Raw genomic sequence first — 20,190 nt, 5'->3', positions numbered from 1 at the left:
GCCCTCACAAGATGGGAAGAGAAGGGGGTCATACTGTAGATTCTGAGTTGGGGACCAACAGTCCCCAGTTCACTATACTTCAGCACTGAACTCATAGTAGTCTATGAATAATAAATTTAAACCTGGCCTTCCAGACCATTTTGAAGGTCTAATTTTTCAAGGAGGAGAATTAAACATTGCATTTTATTGCATATTCATTTGATTTATAACCTTTAAATACTTAGACACATGATAGGCAGTCTCCATTTGTTGTCTTGTCAATGGCACTGCAAATGTTAAGAGCCGAGAGAGGTTTGCCAGGCTGGAGTTTTGGTGTGGATGGGGTATGCAAGTCCTCCAGAGAGCCAAGGCAATGTGTGCCCAGAGTCCTGGCATGGTGAGTCTGCCCAACACCACTGGAACTGCTGGGAATAATGCCCCCATTTTTTTTCAGATCACTTTCAGGAAAGACCACCTTGAGGCCTGCCTCCTTTCCCTGGGTTGTGATGTGATGGCAAGAGAACGCATCAGCTTTGAGACCTACTCCATGTGTTATGAACACATTTTGCAGCATGCTAGGCAGAGGCTCCACCAGAAGGAGCAGGTGGGTACCAGAGAAAGGAGAACCAGGTGGGGAAGGGTTGTGGGCAGAAGGCAAGTAGTCACTCAGAAGAGAAAGTAAAACTGAGCAGGGGTGGGGAGGGAACCAGTTCTTGTGCCAAAATTGAGGGGGAAAGGAACTCTCCAAATTTGTCATCAGCTCATTCCGTTGGGTTCTGATATTCTCCATTGCAGAGGTGATGGCCCCAGCAGTACTGGATTGTGTGCTTTGAAAGTGTTCGGTATATAGGAGGCGACCAAGCAATGAGAGGAAGGGTGCATAGCTGACCTTCCCTGGCTCAGCAAACACAAAGCTATGCCTGGTCTCGCAAAGAAGCCAGGATTCTTGAAAAAACTGTCTTCAGCATGCATATTATGGTCAGTCTTACTGATGCCACTTCCATAAAATGAAATCCCTTTGGTGACTGGGGATGTAGCTCAGTGGTAGAGTGTTTGTCTAGCATGCATAAAGTCCTGGGTTCAATCCCCAATGCTGCCCAAAAAAAAAAAAAAAAAAAGAAAAAGAAAAAGAATTGTGAAATTCCATTGGTGGGACCGAAGAGTCACTCCTGCTGTCCTAGATTGCACAGTTTTGAAATAGATTACATCAGAGGCTCAGTATCATTCTAGTTTCAATTCTAGAGCAAAAGATCTAAGACTAGCCAAAAAAATCAAATGAAGTACAAAATATCAGATAATAAATCTTGGACTTGCCCCATTTGGGCCTATTCCCATCCTTCTGGGACTGTGCCATCGCTGGGTTCTCTGTACCAGTGTGGAGCCCCGGAAGAGGATGTTGTCTTTTGATGCTGTGATATAAATCCTACAATCTAATGGCGTGGCAAGCACAGTCCTGGCTCCAGGACCGGCCTGAGGGTCTCAAAATGAGGCTCCCTGAACACAAACAGGAGGCGTCAGACATGTGTCCTGCTGAACTGAGCTCTGGGTGAAGGTTGGTGTTTGGTTGTGCCCTGCTTCCTCCTCAGGAACTAGATGAGCTACAAAGAAGTCAAGTGCCACCTGAAGACCACGCTGGTCAGGTAGGTCAGCTCCTAGAAGATTCTCTCCTCTGTTCTCACATCTACACCCTCAGAGTTTGCCAGAAGTGGGACTCCTGAGTGTCATTTGCATGGGTCACCTATGAAAGTCCCATCAATGAAGGTCCCTGCAGAAACACCCAAGGAGTGTACTTTTACTTTTTGAAAACAAGACTGCTTAAGGGCATTTTTTTTCCCTTGAGTTTTTAATTTGTTTTTGTTACTTTGTATTGTTTTGGGGGTTTTGTTATTTGGCTGGTGGAGGGGAGTGCTTTTCCTTTGAGGGCAATTAAAGTGCATCCCCAAAACAAAGAAGTATGTGGGCTGAGGTATCAAGGAAAGGCCAGTTTGGAAATGAAGGTCAAGATAAGTGAGGTATTTTCTCCAACCGAAAAGTGCTCAAATGGCAGTTCTTTTGGCCCATTCATTCAGCAACCATTTACTGAGCATGTTTTGTGTGTCTGGCACTGTTGTGAGACCTCTGAATCAAGCTGAGATTCTTCTGACATTTTTACCCAGCAGGATATTGACTTTCTTCCTTAGATTCAAAATAGAAGTGCAAATACTCCACTAATCTATAAGGAACTATTTTTGTTGTAGAACTTTGGAGTTCCTAAATTGTTTTCCATAAATATATACTATACATATATAGAGAGAGATCAAGTATATAGATATATGCATAGTACATATATATAGTATTTATAGTGTATATATATATATACATGTGTATATATAGTCCATATATATATACACACACACACACATGCGCGCGCGTGCGTGTGTGTGAGTGTGTATCTGTATTTCTGCTGCTAGGTTGCAGAGCTCAGTCATGATATGATCATGGAAATTACTGCTCTGAGAGCCCAGCTCACAGATTTGGAAGAGGAGAACATGACTCTCAAAAAACAGATTAGAAAAGAAGTACAAGAAGAATATGAAGCATTAGTCCAAGCTTTGTTTATGACCTGTTTACACAGAAAAGTAAGTATCTCTGGGAGGCTCTGTAGCTGTACACCAAGGAATCAATGACAGAATGAACTTAATGGTAACAAGACATTCTTGGGCCCAAGAATTTTAAGTTTTTGTTGCAGAGAGAAAGTTAGTGATGGGTTGCCATTATTCTCCCATGATGGACACTGAATTTGGGTAAGTTAGATGTTTATTTTTCTTACTCTTCTGCCAGTTGCCATTGCTGCCATCTGGTTGCAGTTGAAGGAAGGAGGGCGTTCTGGTTAAAATCCCTATCAGTGTCTACCATTGTTGTTTCTGTTGAGAGTGACGGCCCAAATGGAGAAGCACAGTGCCTTGGACCAGCCAGACTTCAGTGAAGGAAGCAGCTGGTACCTCTTGAGAGCTCACTGGGAAAATTCAGAATGTGAACCAGCTTTCAGAGATTTTTTTTCCCCAATCCTCAATATTCCCACCTGCCTTTCTCTTACATCCACTGTCAGGGAGCTACTGACCAGTCAGTGAAGGGGCATCCCAGAAAAGGAGTGATGGGGTACCCATGTGCCCCTAGCACTGGGGAAACCAGTTACTTTATGTCTGAGCATCTATGTAGGATAGATGCCATGCCCACAATGGGCCATTGGAAAGCCTGGTCCAGCTGCCCAGCAAGTACAAACCTACAATCCTCAAACCCATAGCTTCCTCTAACCCTGCCCCATCTCTACTATTGGATGCATTCCAGAGCCAGCCCCATTTGGGTCCTTGCCTCTCTATCTCTCCCTGGGGGTTCTAGAAGGGTCCTAAGAGGAGATCCTGCTGCTGCCTTAGCCTAGTCATTCCCGAGTGGATTAGAGATTTCCTCTTACTTGCAAAGTACAAATGCTTACAAATATTAAAGGATCAAAACCAAAATGAGCTGGTACTATTGCTACAGGAGAGGAACAAGTAGACAGTGAAGGCTGAAATTTGCTAAGCAATCATTCAGGTATGAAATTATTGAGAAATAATTCTTAAGTTCCTTTTAACTTTTGCCAGATTTGAAGATTAAAAAATGGAACCTCTTCTTCTCCCAGGCTAAAGTAGTTCCACCAAACCTCCCAAAGTAGGGAATCCCTGTTCTATTCCAGGGTCCCAAGAGGATGGTGATACTTCTGCCATGTGACCAGCAGCCAGATTTCCTGCCATAGCTCCCTGCTGGCACTATCTTCCTGCCTTCCTCTTTGGAGATGTGGTTCAGAAGTCAGAAGATACCACTACACCTACTTTTCACCCTAAGAAGTCTAGGTATCTTGGTCTGCTCAGGCTGCTCAGGTAGTTTAAATAAGCTTATTTTCTAATGGTTCTAGAAGTTCAAGATCAGAGTGGCATCATGGTCTGCTTATATGAGGACTCCCTTCCTGATTTGCATTTGACCGTCTTCTTCCTGTGTCTTCACATGGGAGGAAAAAAAGAGAAAGTTATCTGTTTTCCTCTTCTAATAAGGAATAGGACCCATCCTTATGACTCCACTCGAACCTTACTTCCCTCCTAAAGATCTCAGATCTCAGACACTGTCACATAGAGGATTAGGGTTCAATGTGTGAATTTGGGAGGAGATACGAGTCAGTCCACAGCACTGAGTCTGCAGTTATACTTAGCATTGATCGAGCTCTTTCATCATAAGCCATTAGCCATAAGCCATTTAGAACAGAATGTTTTATAATGAGGCTTCTGCCAGAACCTAAATAGGAAAGCAGCCAGCCTGATTCCTTCCTCCACTTATCCATATTTAATGGAGTTCCTCAGTTGTGGGTCATCTGTAGTGTCTTGTCTGGTCAGATTCTGCTCTGAGTCAGCCTCACAGCCAAAATCCTCAGTTCAACTGATCCCTTCCGGGGGGCAATTCTGTCAGTGGGATTTCTGTCTGTGACCTCTCACTATTCTACCCATTGTCCTCCTGGCTCAATTTGCCTTGGTTTTGACAAGCAAGGCATACTCTAGGACATACAAGTGTCCGAATGATAAAGCCCTGTGTTTAAAAGATTAACACTTAAGGGGTCACTGGTATGACTAACATAGAATTCACATTGGGGAAATTATCTGGGTGGAGGTTCTTTGAATGCAAAATCACTTCCAAAAGGTAGGTTTCAGAAGGCAAAATAGTTGTTTCTCCACTGCCCTTCACACCTCCCAAACTCATTATACTTCCTTGACATGAGCCTATAATTTGTAGGAGAAGCTGCATGAGAATTGGCTTAATTTGATCCAGAAAGTGTGTGAGCTCATCAGTGAAGTGAGAACAGAAGGGATCACCAATATGAAGGAGCTAAAGAAAAAATGGGGCTCTGCCAGGCCTGATGAAGGAATAAAAGAAAACCCAGCCAAGGTACATGAGTTCACTTAGGAATGGGATATCAGTGCTTCTTCCTAGCATGTGCCCCACCCTTCACCCTGCTGGCTTTCCATCTGGTTTCCCTGAAAAAGCACTGTGGCCAGCATTTAAAGGGGGGCCAGGGCTCACTGCACAATTACATCATGTTTTTGATGTTAGGATTCATGCCCTTCCTGGGAAGTGTTGGAGGCAGGCTTTTCTGAAAATGAGCCTTCTTGACAGGAACAGATTTTGGCCTTGGAGCAGGACAACCGCAGCCTGGCTGCCCTGGTGTGCAAAGTGAGGAGCCTCAGCCTCTGGAGGCAGGCCGTGCAACAGACACACTTCCGGGGCCAGCTGAGCAGGGCAGAGAAGGTGAGTGCTGGGAAGAGAGGCCCAGCAGCCCCAGGGGACCCTTCTAAGCCTGCCTCACTGCAGCTGCTGTACTGGTCATGTGGCAGGGCCAGCCATGCTGAAAACTCTGACAGTTGACATTGGGGAAAAAGAAAAGAAGCAACTGACCAGGGAGAACAGATAGAGAATTGAGCACAAAACAACTGAAGAGACGAAGGAGAGATCTTTCCAAGGGCTCAAAGCTCTTTGTCAAAATATTGTCTGTCCTTGGGCTTGATGCGTGGTAATCTGAGGAAAATTAAGTATCAATAGATGGAAAATCTGCTTTAAAGCAAATTAAAACCAAAGCACATGTTGATAATGGTTTGGAAACTTCCACTGGCTGTTCCTGAAAGTATTTACTCTGATCTGTCACACTATTCTTAATTACAATCACAGAAGCAGTGTCCAGCAAGATCTCCATTCTATTGGAAGTTTTAAAGGATGGATGATACAGTGGTTTAGATAATACTTGTGAAACAAAAAATATGGAAACTTATTTCTTACCGTATTGTGTTTGGGATATTTACAGGAATCTATTCAAAGTAAAAAAGAATGTTTGCGCATCAAGCTAATGGCAGAACAGGAAGCAGGTTTACTTCGCCAACAGTTACTGGCTCTCAGGCAGGCTCTGGCCAGGGCTCAGGCTGACAACGCCAGGATGTGGAAGCAGCAGGATGACCAGGTATCTGAGCCTCAGATCCTCCTCCTCCCTCTCTTAGAACATTCTCTGCAAAGCTGAGTGTGACCACTAGACGTGGCACTGTGGCCGTCAGTAGCAATCACTAGAGCTCCACAGGGTGAAGCTGAGCAGATGGCACAGACAGGAAAAGATGGCTTCCTGTTTCCTCTCCAGCCCAGAAACCAAGGGTAGTAGCCAAGGGACGTTTTTTCTTACTAGCTTTTGGTTTTAATGATAAGATATTTCTCATACGCAAGATCGTTGTGTGTATGTGTGTTACCCTGAGGATCATTTTATCAAAGGGTGTCTTGGGACTTATGTCTCTGCCTTGAACATGGCTTTTTGTGGTCCATGTACACTCTCCATACTCAGCAACCTGTCTTTGTGGCTTGGTCCAAATTTCAGTATTAGACCCCAGTGGAAAGTCTCAGGTCCTTTCCTGATGATCCATTCAAAGTTTTACTTTCAGGAGTGACTGCTGCTCCATGGTGGCTGGCACCAAAACAAAGGAGCTTACCACATAAGCTCTAAGCTTTCCATAACTGTGTCGACCTTCTGAGGATGAATGAAGCACAGAGACACGAGGTTGACACCCATTTATATCTTGAAAAATACACTGAAATATGACTAAACTCTTAAGAAAAAGTTGGCACCCCACATTTTTCTTAGGTTTAGAATGAGAACAGTTGACTATAAATAACAGCCTGGGAAACTGGGCATATCTAAAGCATGAAATATGACTTGTGCATTTTAGACTCTGCTTCGTTCATGATTGTGCCTCAGGTGAGTTCTTGGTTTAGTAAAGTCACCATAAAAATATGAATAATCATTGCTAATGTTATAATTCAGAATGCTCATCTAGTACTTAGAGTGCTGCTGATTTGAAAAACTTTGGAACAGAACCGAGGATCACTGTTCTTTCTCTTCCTTCACCATCTAGAAACTGGCTTCCCCAAAGCTATTTTGAAAGTCAAAACAGAACCAAAAGTAGAATTTTCCTTCCCACTAGTTGCTTGTATCCTGTGTGCTCCTGCAGTGCAGTTAAACCAGCCTTCTCCTATTCCCCATGATAAAGACTCCATGGCAATGCAAATATAGTTTGTGATAGATACGATTATGTGGTTAATGAGCTATTATCATCAAACGTTGCTGTCAGAAGACCAAGTTGCTTGAGCTGCTATTGCTGAATGGTGGCACATCACTTGCCTGGCTTTCATTGTTGCATGCTTGCTTGTTCTGTTTCCCTGACTGTTGCCTCAGAGCCAGGCTAGATCCTGGTGCCCTTGCTGCTGCCTGGGCTGTGTCACCCAGAGCACCACGCAGACCTGTCCCGGGCCCCAGTGACAGGGATGATTGTTGCAATGCCCCCACCTCTGCTGCCTTCCGATTTGGTCCTTCCTGCCACAGGCCCAGCTGCTGAAGGAGCTACAACATAGAGTGACCCAGGAAACTCTCACCCGACAGCAGTTAGATGTCATAAAAACAACCAGCATGGAGAAGCTCTTGGAAGATGTGGGGCAAAAAGAACAGCAACTGCAGCTCCTAACCGAAGAGGCTAAGAGGGCTTCAAAATTGGGCCAGCTGCAGCGGAGAAAGATGGAGCGAGACCTCCGAACAGGTGAGTTCTGGTGAAGCCAACCTGAGGACCCAGCAAGAGCCAGCTCACTCCCCTGCCTTCCCATACCTCTCTCCTGTCCTCCACAGCAGCCTTCCCCACCTTTGCCACTTCTGGGCACACAGGGGAAATGGTCATATCTACACTACCCTGGAATAATTGCTCGGATGAGCGGAGAGAGCCTAACTGCCCCAAGGCTCAGCGCCTAGGAACCCACTGACCACCTGAAAAACACATTCCACCCAACCCCAGCCTTTGAAGTGGGATCCTTTGGAAAATTCTGAGAGGTAACCTGGAAAAGCAGCAAGTATTATGGAAGCTATTATAAAAGGATTTTATTCAAGTGCTTCTGGAAATGCAGAGACAAAAATGAAAGGCAAAAATGGTGTGCAGACACAATATATTTTTGTTAAATATATCCCACAGGGAAAAAAGATGAGGAGGTTTATTATAATGTAGATGTAGATTAATTCAAGTTCTGACAAAGCAGACCCACAGAATGTAATTCAATAAAAGAGGAAAAAGAAATGGTACCTTACACAAAAGTTGCTTCACGTATATCCACTGGGTGATCAAGGCCCTTAATCATCCACCAGAGACTGCAGGCGTCAGAAAAGTAATTGGAAATTAAATCACTGGTTAAGGGTTTCAGGTGCTCAAAAGATCAATAAGGAAAAGTCTATGTTTAAAACTGAATTCAAGGGTTGCTAAAGAAATTGTATAGAAATGGAGAAAGGAAACAGGTAGTTTTAGAAAAAAAGAAAATTAGAATTTCACACTTATTTCTTGGAAAGAACACTAAAATATGTCTGAACCTATAAGCCAGGCATGGTAGTGCACACCTGTAATCTCAGCAACTAGGGAGGCTGAGGCAGGAGGATGGCAAGTTTGAGGGCAGCCTAGCCAACTTAGTAAGACCTTAACTCAAAAAATAAAAAGAACTAGAGTAAGAGCTCAGAGGTAAGTGCTCCTGGGTTCAATTCTCCAGTGCCAAAAAAAATATATATATATATAAATAACTGACTAATCCTATAAGAAAAGTTGCATTCCATATTATGCTTTTCTACAATAGGTTCATATGGGGCTGAGAATATAGCTCAGTTGGTAAAGTGTGTGCCTCACATGCACAAGGCCCTGGGTTCAAACCACCCCTCGCCAACACACACACAAATAGGTTTATATTAGATTTGCCAAAATTCTAGAGTCAACAGTTAATTATTTAATGGCAGAGATTCTAGAGGTAGTCAGAAAAAATATTTTGAGCTTTCAATAAATACACATTTTCACTATATATATGTCAAAACCATTTGTCCTTTTTAAACTATTCCTCTAGCTATTCTGACAGCTCATGTACCCCTGGGCTTCCCCACTGCAAAGAGCAATCCTCAACCAGCAAGAGCCCCCAAGGCCATTCGTGGTTTCTTTACCTCATCTCTAGCCTCCACCTCTGTGGGCAGGTAATGGCTCCCTGACCTCAGAGAGCATTATGTCCCTTCCTGTCTCTTGTGCCTGGAGAGGTCAGTTAGAACATAGGTCTTGGAATCAGACTGCCTGGTTTACACCCCCAGCCATCCAGCTGTGTGGCTTTGGGAGAGGTCTGTGGCCTCTCTGTGCTTTGTTTTCCCCATTAGTGCAATGGAGATACTATATTTACTTCATGGAATTTGGATAAAGATATATTAGGTAATTCAAAGCACTTATAACAGGCCCTGATACATAGCTCTTAATAAATGTTGACTGTTTATATATTTTGGGAGTATGAAGCTTCAGAAACGGGTAGTATTTGGGAGTATGAGGTCTCAGAATCAGGTGGTAGACCTAAACTCACATCCTGGTTCTGCAACTACCTGGTTGAGAGATGCTGACCAAGTCACTACATCTTCCTCTGCGAAGCAGATGGAGATGCCGACACAAGATAGTTCTTAGTAGGCATGTTTTTTTTTTTTTTTTTCTCTGCTAGTATTTCTCAGATTTATTTAACTCTGGCCTGGCTCAAAAAAATCTGGACACGTTTCCTCTGTGGATTCTCCACAAATACCTGGAATATATGAAAGGACTTTGGAGCTAGTTTATATGAGGAAGTTTCCTCAACTCTGGAGCTCTGACAACCTACTGAAATTTGAACTCCAGCTGAGAGCATCCACTCACACAAGGCCAGCCCCCTTCCCATTTTCAGACAGCTTCGCATGTGCAGGAGCACACATGTGGCTGAATTTTTGAGATTGGCATGTGTATTAGTTTCCCAGGGTTGTCATAACAAATTATCGCAGACTAGATGGCTTACCACAGTCTGGATGACTTAAAACAATAGAAATTAATTTTATCACAGTTCAGGCGGCCTGAAGTCTGTAATGGAGGTATTGGCAACATTGGTTCCTTTAGGAGGCTCTGAGAAAGTCTCTGTTCCGTGTCCTTCTCAGCTCCTGTGACAACTGGCAATCCTCTGCATTCTGGGGCTTGTAGTTACACCACTCCAGTTTCTGCACCATCATCCCATCATTTTCTGTGTCATATCCTTACCCCGTCCTTTTCTCATGAGGACAATAGTCATTGGATGTAGAGCCCACTCTAACTCCAGTATGACCTTATGCTAACTTCATTACGGCTGCCTGCAAAGACTATTTCCAAATACAGTCACATTCTGAGGTTCCAGGTGGTTGTGAATTTTGAGAACGGTATTAAACCCACTACAGCAAGTATTACTTTCTTAATAATTAAAAACAATTAGGAGATGATTCGTGTAAAAGGAAAAAATCCTTGTGATCTATGCAGATGAGGTAGGTGTACTTTGGCCTCGGCTCCTCTTAACTGGGGGACTATGGATCAACCACACAAGGGAACAGCTACCAAAGAAAACGTGAAGATTGGCCCTGGGGTGGGCTTTCTCTCAGACCAGGGAGATGTACTCAGGGCTCTCCCAACAGATACCCTGCTGAGATTGAGGGAGATCAATTCTTTTCTCTGCTTGAAACCATTCAGGGCTTCTACAGGTCCTTGGTGTAGATGTCATCGCTTGGCCTCCAAGGTCTTGTGTGAACTAGGCCCTAACTTTCCTATTTCTCTACCTACCTTGTGAAATAAACAAAAAATATAATGTAAGTGAATGCCTAGCTTCCTTTCAGGGATTCCAGGGTTGTTTTTGTTCCTCTTAGTTGAGTTCTTGGTCTTCCTGAAGCCCTTGGTTCTCAGAAGGCTGAGTTCAGCCTCTCTAGGACTTTGAGAAGACTGGTGCACATCATCAGGGAGCCCGGGACCTTTCGAACTCCCTGTGAACTGAGAGAACTAAAGAGAATGTCACAAAGCCTCTCCGCTTCCCAAACCCTTTGCCCGCAGACAAGGAGCCGACTTGCCCAGGAGCGCAGTGTGAAGCTGGACGCTTTCCAGCGCATAGAAGAGTTACAGAGTCAGCTTACTGACCCCAAGCAGCTGTCTGTCCAAATGAGCTCCCCAGGCGGTAAGCATGCCCTCCCCTGGCTAGAAGAGTCATCCAGTCGCAGGGGTATGAACTGCAGGAGGTCCTCACTGACTAGCAATAACAACACAGTGGCTATTGACTGGGTCCTCCATGATGTTTGTTGGATGAATGAATGGCACATGGATGAATGGATCTTTTTTTTTTGGGGGGTGCTGGGGAATCGAACCCAGGGCCTTATGCTTACAAGGCAAGCACTCTAGGATGAATGGATCTTAACTGATTGTCAGAATTTTCTAATTTACTCCACCATGGAATTCTGACATCTAAAATGTTTCAATCAATAACAACTGGTCCTGGGAGAATATACCACTTAAAGAACATTGAGTACTTCGCTGGATTTTAAAGCATCTTAATGATTTGGGACCCCAGTGACCGCATTTCTCAGATATTATTCATGAGGTACATCATGCTTCTTGGGTGCTGAGAGTTTGTGGAGTCCTGTGAAAATGGCAATCAAAATAGCCCTCTGGGTAGTGCAAGCAGAATGGAATAGTGGACAGGGATGACTCTAACCTCGCTTCCTCTTCTTTAAGAGGAGGACTAAATAAAGTCTAAGTTCTCTTCTAGATTTATCATGAATATGACAAATATCATTAACCCTGGTTGTCCTGTTGTTAGGACCAGTCCCAAGCCCCTTTCTTCGTGCTCTGTAGCATGACCTAGGGGCTGGGGAGATAGCTCAGTTGGTAGAGTGCTTGCCTTGTAAGCACAAGGCCCTGGGTTCAAATCCCCAGCACCCAAAAAAAAAAAAAAAAAAAAGCATGGCCTAGTGGTTGAGTGTATGGGCTTTGGAGGAAGACAGCTAGAATGCTGTCACTGCTGGTGTGACCTTGTCGACAGGCCTCGCAGTAAAATGGGCTTACCTCGGACTTGTTCTGAGGATTAAATGAAATAATGCATATCTAACACTTAGAATTGTCTAGGGACAGTAATCATGCAAATGTTGGTTACTATAGTTCCATACATGTGTTTTGTCCTTTATCTGTGTTTCCTTTTGGCTACTTACCAATGTGTTATAGCTGAGAAAACAGTCTTTCAGGAGCAAAGTCAAAGATTAAGTTACAGTGGGTTTACTCAGCAGAATTGGGCTTGCTGGTAAAGCCCACAGGGGCCCCCTTCTCTGCTTCTCCATGGGCACTGGCGTCCCCTGCCTGGCTCCTGTCACTTCTGCCCCAGTCTAAAGACAGAGCATCAAGCGCATTCAGGGTCCTATTTTGACCCACCGATCCCGAGCAGCTCCGTGTCTTGCACTGTGCTCACCACAGACAGTCCCTGGAAATGAGTTTTCTCTCCTTTCCCTTCTGCTGCCTCCAGTCTAGCCAAGCATCTTTTTAACCCCCTTTTGGGTTCACGTGTCCTAGTGAACTGCCATCCACGTCCCCTAGCACCAGCATATTCATGGAGAACCAGAGTGGGGTAGCAGGCAGTTGGGAAGCCCCTTCCCAGGCCTGGGGGTGGGGCAGCAGTGGCAGGAAGCCCCTTTCCCAGGGAGTGAAGGCAGACGTTGCTCCCAGGCCTCAGCTCCACCTGCTTCTCACTGCAACGAGAGGAGGGGTTTGCAAGAACTTTCTACATTTAGATCCACTCACAGCCCTTGGAGGAACAGTCAGCTATCACCTACACAGTAGTGCTGAAAGGTAACAAATGGCCTTACCTTCCCGCTCCTCCCTCCCTCAGCTGGTTTCCAGCTGGAATCTTGGAGGATTCCAGATCTCTCCCCCTTCTGCAATAGCAACAATGGCAGTGTCCCTGTCCCCCACGCCAGAAACACAGGCACGTCAAGGTCAAGCTCACTTTACTTGGCAGTAACATGGATTCCCCCAGGATCTTGCAAGTCCTGAGAAACTACTATTTGTTCTAGAGCAGTTCTCTCAAAATGTGGAAGGAAGAAATGAAATCAGTTGGCTCACAAAACCAAAAAACGCTGAGATGAACTGGGTACAGGCATTTATACTCGGATGCGTCTCCTTCCCTCCTGTGAAAATGGAAAAGATGCTGGCTCTGGTTTGGATGTGGTTCAAACGCGTTCTCCAAGGATTCATGTGTCAGGAGCTTGGTCCTCACTGCAATGCTGAGAAGGTGGTGGGACTTTAGGGGTGGGGGTACTTAGGTCATTGTTAAGATGATTCCTGTGGGACCCCTTGAACTCTCAAGACAAGACTTGTCACAGGGCGATTCTAACCCCTGATTCACTGCTTGGCTTCGTATTTCCAAAGGTGATCTCTTGCTCTCACAAGTGCTCCCAAATGAACCTCTCACTTGAGGTTGGACCAATTGGGTTCTCTCCCTCATGGCCTCTACCCCCCATCCTACCTTGAAACTTTGAATCTCCACAACTGTGAACTAAAGAAGCCTCTTTTCTTTACACTTAGCCTGACTCAGGTATTTCATTATAGCAACAGATGACTAATATGCTATCCCTTTTCTTCCCCCAGGCCAATCCTGTGGACAGGATCCCATTTGCTCCTAACTTTTCAGGAGCCTTGAATTCTTCATCTACTTTCTTTCTCACACTCATATTTCCCATCTGTGCATCTTTCTAATCCTGCAACCAGCAATTATATATATTGATCATGTCTATGCCAGGAACATAAAATCCACTGTAAAATAAAGGCTTCCTTTGATCACATACTTCCCCTGCTGCTGACTTTCCTCTTCTCCTTCACAGTCACACTTTAAGGAGTTGCCTATACTTACTCTTTTTTTTTTTTTTTATTTTTTATTTTTTACTAAAAGGATATAGAGGGGAACTTTATTATTTTTCTTATTTTTAGACTGTATTTTGATTCATTGTACACAAATGGGGTACAACTTTTTGTTTCCATGGTTGTGCATGATATAGATTCACACCATTCATGTAATCATACACGTACATAGGGTAATGATGTCTCTTAATTCACTTTATTTCACTTAATTCACTCTTCAACTCATAGCTATTAGGATTGAATGAGGATATACAAACAACTAAAAATAATAACAGCAGCTAAACAATATAAGAAAGTTATTTCTGATTAACAAAGTCTAGAGATAGTCAGTCTAGAGTTGGCTATTGTGGTGGCTCTGACACCACTGGGAACCAGGTTTCTCTTGCAACTTGCCAGTCTCCCTGTGTGGCCTTCACCTCATGATCCAAGATGGCTGCTTACACTTCCTGGCCAACAGGAAGGAGGAAGATAAGAAGAAGAGTCCACTGCTCCCTTAGTGTGCCTTCTAGGACAGTTCCTAGAAGTCATATAGGACACATCTGCATGTCGCCTTGGCCAGCACTTATCTAGATCATGCAAAGGAGACTGGGAAATGTAGCTTTTACTCTAGGATTCTGTGTGTGCAACAGAACGTTTGGAGTTCTATGACTAAAGAAGAAAGGGAAGAATGGCACTTGGGGATCACTCAGTTCTCCACCACACTACCAACAATCTGATTTTGGTCCCTACCTCTTCATTGCAGAGACTTGTGCCAGGATCAACAAAACTTCCATGTCTCTAAGCACAATGGACACCATGAAGTCCTCACCTCCTGCTTCAGCAGCAGTGAATCACATGACCACCCCTTCTCCTAAGTTCCTGTTTCCCTTTGTGCCCATGGTGCTGGGCTTGTGGTTTCTTTATCTTCCTCTGGCTGCTGCTTCTAAGTCTCCTTTTCCAGTATCCAACCTCTACATCAGGGTTATCTAGGGCTGTCTGTCCTCTGCTCCTCACATTGTTTCTGGATGATAATTGCCTGTGTTCCCACGGCTTTAATCATTGTTGGCCAAGTCCACACCTGCAGCTCGAAACTCCCCTCCAAGCTCTAGACCCATATAGCCAATGACTCCTGGATGTCTACACTCAGGTGTCTCCTATTCAGAAGTTCAACAGGTCAAATGAAATCTGTCTTCCTCTCCTCCTCCAGGCTGACTCCTTCTGGGGTGGAGGAGGCACCATCTCATCAAATGGTATTGCCAAATATTCAGTTTGCTTGAGTCAGAAATTTGTGAGCTGTTCCTCATCCTGTAAATCCAGTTTGTTGCCATGTCAATTAATTTGATTAGCTCTCAGTCTAGCTACTTCTGCTTCCCAGAGTCCAAGTCTCCTGTCATGTGATCCTCAGGCAAAAAACTCCATCCAAATTTTGACATCGTCACTCAAAACGGATTTTAAACTCTAAAATTTATAAATTAAATCTGGGCCTATACATTGCAACCAAAAACCTAATTCATAACATTTTTAACTTTATAGGCCTTTTATCCCAGGCTCACTGCTCCCTAAGTTCTGCTTCTACTTCATCCAAATACTCCCACCAGCACTTTTTAAAGAGTGATCTTATGGGCAATAAAATAACAAGAAGGATTCAAAGACCAAAGACTGTAAGTAATGATAAGTTCACTTATATGTATGAAACAATGAAGAATTTAAATCTGATGTCATGGTTTTAAGGTCACTTCAAACTTATATTAGAAAAATTGTTGTAAGGATTTTATCTAGCTACTTTGGTTTTGCATAAAAATAATTCTAAGGTTGAAATCATTAAGTTCAATGACACTTTCTCAATTACAAGTCAATTAATGGGTGTACAAATGAGTACCAATTATGTTGCATCTCTAATTTTTTCAATCATCGATAATAATTAATTAGCAGCATTAGTTCCCTTAGTTGGATTCCCTGATAGAGCAGAAATAAAGAATTTCAGAAGTCATTTTAAAACACATGAGAGCTGGGCACAGTGGTGCATGCCTGTGATCCCAGCGGCTCTGGAGGCTGAGGCAGGAGGTTCGGGATTTCAAAGCCAGCCTCAGCAACTTAGCAAGACCCTAATCAACTAAATGAGACCCTGCCTCTAAATAAAATACTTAAAAAGGGCTGGGGATGTGGCTTGGTGGTTAAGCACCCTTGGGGTCAATCCCTGGTACCAAAAAAATACCAAAAAACAAAACAAAACAAAAAAGCCACATGAAAAATTTGCTCTAAAAGGAAATTCTTGGAATGCAGAGTGGCACATATTAGAAGAATTTTTAAAAATATTTCAGCTTTTACTTGATATAAAACAACATTTCCATCCTCTTCTAGTACCTTCTCTACACTTTCTTAGTATTTTTTTTTGCTTCGATATCTTTCAGAGTTCCCTGTAGATTTGCATGTCTAATCAATACATTTAAGAATTCCTCCTCTTAAAATAAGAAATAAGATATAATCATTTCTTCAACCAAAATGTCATTCTAAGAAGTTGTTTGAAGGGGTAATTCTTCAACTAATAGTCTAGTTATTAAAAGTCTAAAAGTTTACTGCAATATTTCTAAACTTAAAAGAGGGGAGAAACAGGTTGGAAACAAACTAGCTGAGACCTTAACCAGTCAGAGCCATGTGGTTAATGATTACCATGGGCTCAGCTCACCAATCTTTGTGCAGTCACCTTTCCCCAAAAATGTGAAAGTCTAGTACAGTTAACCTTCAGTATCCAAGGGGGATTGGTTCCAGGACTCCCACGGACACCAAAATCCATGGATGTTTAAGTTCCTTATTAAAAAAGAAAAAAAAATTATTCTTAAAAATAATTTTCTGATATTGAGCTTAAATTACTTTCTGAAACTATAAGTTGTCTTACTACTTCAACTTTTCTTAAGGTACATTTAAACATATCTTTTTTGAATATTTTAAATAAAGAGTACAGATTTTAAGGCAAAAAAAAAAGCATAGCATTTTTATACACCTTACATACATCTACCAATGTACTTCAAATCACCGCTAGATTCCTGAGAATACCTAACACAATGTAAATGCTATGGAAATTTATTGCTTATGGAATAATGACAGAAAAATGTGTTCAAAACAGATGCAATTTTTTTCAAATATTTTTTGATCCACAGTTGAATCTACAGATATAGTGCTGATAGATACACAAGGGCAAGCTTTATGTCTATTAATTTCTGCAAAAGCCTTTTTCTTTCTTTTTTGGTGACCCACTGAGATTAAAGGCATGCACCACTGTACCTGGCTGCAAAAGCCTTTTCTAAAAGGAAGCAAAGTTCAGTATGTATGTGTGGGACCACAGGGCCTTTCAAGGTTCATTTAGTCCTGTTTCACCCCTGAAAACTCTGCATCCTTTGGGGGTATTGGTGATCACAGCTTTTGTGATTGAAAAGTCTAAGTGCCTAAGTGGAGAGAATGAATATTTGAGAGATTTAGGAGGGTGATGGTCAGGGCTAATTATTGGTTGGCCATTGCCCTACTAAGTATATAAACCCTATAATGAAGTATATTGTGGTTCCATTACCTTGTTTATAATATAGCGACCCCAAGTAAAAATCCTGAAGGCCAGGAAAGGCATAAAGTTAGCTGGAACCATTTCACACCTATCTAAGGTCTGGCTCCTTAAGCAAGGCCTTATGAGACAGGTCAGATAAACATTGACTGAAGAGGAAGTTATGTGTGGCTGGAATGTAGGAACACAAATGATTTTCTAAAATATACTACTGCACTAACATAAATGGCAAAATATTAAGGAATTCTAGGGTTACTTCAAGCAGGTAAGTCTCTTCTTCCTTAGCTGGAAATGGCTTTTCACTGATGGATTCATTCTTGACCAGTTCCTAAATAACAAGTGCAAAGTACATATGAGAAGGCACACTAAAGGTGTAGCCCAGTGAACCAATGATTTTAGTTTCATTAATGGTGATCTTTTTAAAAAAAATTTTTAAAAATATTTTTTAGTTGTCAATGGACCTTTTTTTTTTTTTTTTTAACTTTTTTTTACTTATTTATATGTGGTGCTGAGAATTGGACCCAATGTGTTGCACATGCCAGGCAAGTGCTCTACCACTGAGCTACAACCCCAGCCCAACAGTGATCTTTTATTATGCTATACCAAGAATTATTCACCATCATTTTAAAAAACAATAATATGTACTTAATATTACAGGTACCCATTAAACACAAAAAGAGGATGGATGAAGTTTTCCTACCCAATGTGGCAAAAAATGTTCAACTTACAGCTTTTCAAGTCCAAACTGCTCCATCCAGAATCCCATTTGGACCTGATTGGTAATCATGTCTTTTTCCAAATTTTATTTCTTATGAGCATTTGAATGAATAAAAATGACTCTAACCCCCATTGAACCTCTTATCTATTTTTTATTATCTACTGTCTTGGAAGATAGTTTGCATTGATTTATATTCCCACAAGCTATCCCTTTCTGCTGGCGAACCACAGTCTCTCAATGTGACTTTGAAAGTTACTAGGTAGATGGGACAGTCAAGACAGGGGTCCTTCTACTGGGCTATGTTTACTAAGTGAAATATCACTATTCGAATAGAGCTTCATCCCAGTAAACTTCAAAACACCATTTTATTCATTTCATTTAAGAACACCATCCCTTTTCAGTCTTTTTATTCTTTCTACAAATGCCAAAGCTCTCCTCAGACTTTAGTAAAGTCTTATTCCAAGTCTTTTTTTGTTGTCATTCACACAAAAATCTATCTTGGGTAAAACAATAAATGAACAGATGAATAGAACAGAATAGACCAGAGAAACAATCTACATACATAAAGTTTTATATTGCTATTTATTACTAGTTATTAGACTAAAAGTATATATTCCAATAGTTGGAATTCTAAATGTCCCCAAAGACCCATGGTGTTAAAGGGTTGATCCCCAGTCCATAGTGCCACTGGGAGGTGGTGAAACCTTCAAGAGGAGAGGCCTAGTGGCAGGAAGTTATGTCATTGAGGCATGCCCTCAAAGGAGATAACGGAACCCCAGCCCTTCCTCTCTCTTCTGTTTCCAAGCTATTGTGAAGTAAACAGCCTCCTCTGCTGCATATTCCCACCATGAAGTATTTATTGCCTCACTACAGGCCTAAAACCAGTGGGATCCATTGACCATGGAATTAAACCTTCAAAATTGTGTAAACCTTTCTTCTTTTTAAGTTGATTATTTCAGATATTTATTATGGAAATGGAAACCTAACACATATATGACATGAGTCTTTTCTAATTATGGAGAAGGTTGAGTCTATTCAAAGTAAACTAAGTCATCACCTTGTACCACAATAAATTCCAAATGGATTAAATATCTAAATGCACACAAACTTATTTCAGAAAAAGAATATAAAAAACAAGAGACAAGAGGAAGATCAATAACTTTGATATCTAAACTCAAGCTTCAACATGATAAGATACAAGTCATCAATTTGTTATGTCAGCTCAGATTCACCCTTCATTTTCTGTTCTGTAATGACTTATCTGGACCTTGTAAGTGTTTCCTCTTTGTCAGCTGGCAAACATTAAGCTCTGTCAGAAGAGAGTGCTGGAGCAAACCTGTGGGAGGAAGGATTTCTCTTCCAGGTTCTCGTGTGATCTTCTAAGCAGACCCTTTCAGTGTGTGTGGCTTCAGCAGCCTCAAGTTCTTAAGTGTGGCTTGTACCATGTCTGGTTCCAGCAAGGCAATGCATGCACTTCAGGATAGAGGGCCTCTGGCATCTCTTCTGAAGGGATTCCTCTAGCACCTCTTTGGGTGGTTTTGTCACCTCAGAGAAATCATCTGTCCTGTAAGCCTTGTCCAGGTACTCTCCGATGACGTCTGGATCTCAGTTTTGGAAGGCAGTGGCTGCTCCTCTATTTGCAATCCCTATATTCTTTAGCATTTATTACTTATCAGACAATCCCACATTATGCTGATCCTTTGGTATAGTTAATAATTATTTGTTATAATCCCCCTGTATGAATTACTATGTGATTTGTCTTCTTATTGGCCCATGGTTGATACAGAACCAGTACCAGGAGTGGGGTGTTCCCAGAGGACAGGCCCACAAAGATGGGATATGTGGATTTGGTTGAACCCTTTTAATAGACACAGACTACGATCATATTTGGGTCTTATGTTAATACCCACCAAAGGGCATCTATAGTAGATGCTCTTATTAATCAAGTTGAGAAAATACTATGCCCTGAGAGTATCAGTATCATTTCCCAGCTACTCCACTGCTTTCTCAATGGGCCTGTGAACATAGCCACAGTAGTAGGGATGGAGGTTGCTCAGTAGCATAGACTTCCCCTTTTCCAAGGCTGACATCACTACTGCCAAGTGTCTACTCTGTCCAGAGCTAAGACCAATATTGAAACTGCAATATAATGCCAA

The 20,190-nt window shown here is 42.4% G+C and overlaps 1 protein-coding gene across 6 annotated transcripts in view; it reads left to right on the top strand.

Moving 5' to 3' along the window:
* LOC306666840 (uncharacterized protein) overlaps nt 1–20,190 on the top strand; it is a 177,483-nt gene extending 157,293 nt beyond the window's left edge. For 2 of the 6 annotated variants that reach the window (XM_079149109.1, XM_079149105.1), the window contains 10 exons: nt 434–583; nt 1,566–1,619; nt 2,430–2,597; nt 4,777–4,929; nt 5,158–5,289; nt 5,840–5,992; nt 7,397–7,611; nt 10,943–11,058; nt 15,297–15,424; nt 17,974–20,190. In XM_079149109.1, the coding sequence (XP_079005235.1) occupies nt 434–583; nt 1,566–1,619; nt 2,430–2,597; nt 4,777–4,929; nt 5,158–5,289; nt 5,840–5,992; nt 7,397–7,611; nt 10,943–11,058; nt 15,297–15,424; nt 17,974–18,099 (1,395 nt within the window). In that variant the 3' untranslated portion in view covers nt 18,100–20,190. Of the gene's footprint in view, nt 1–433; nt 584–1,565; nt 1,620–2,429; nt 2,598–3,691; nt 3,849–4,776; nt 4,930–5,157; nt 5,290–5,839; nt 5,993–7,396; nt 7,612–10,942; nt 11,059–14,526; nt 15,425–17,973 lie in introns of those variants that run through there. The other 4 variants (XM_079149107.1, XM_079149108.1, XM_079149106.1 and 1 more) reach the window with 4 other exon arrangements.

The sequence above is a fragment of the Sciurus vulgaris genome, assembly GCF_902686455.1.
Source record: "Sciurus vulgaris genome assembly, chromosome: 7".
NCBI classification, from domain to species: Eukaryota; Metazoa; Chordata; class Mammalia; order Rodentia; family Sciuridae; genus Sciurus; species Sciurus vulgaris.
The sequence above is the reverse complement of the archived record's forward strand: the minus strand, read 5'-3'. Positions and strand labels throughout refer to the sequence as shown.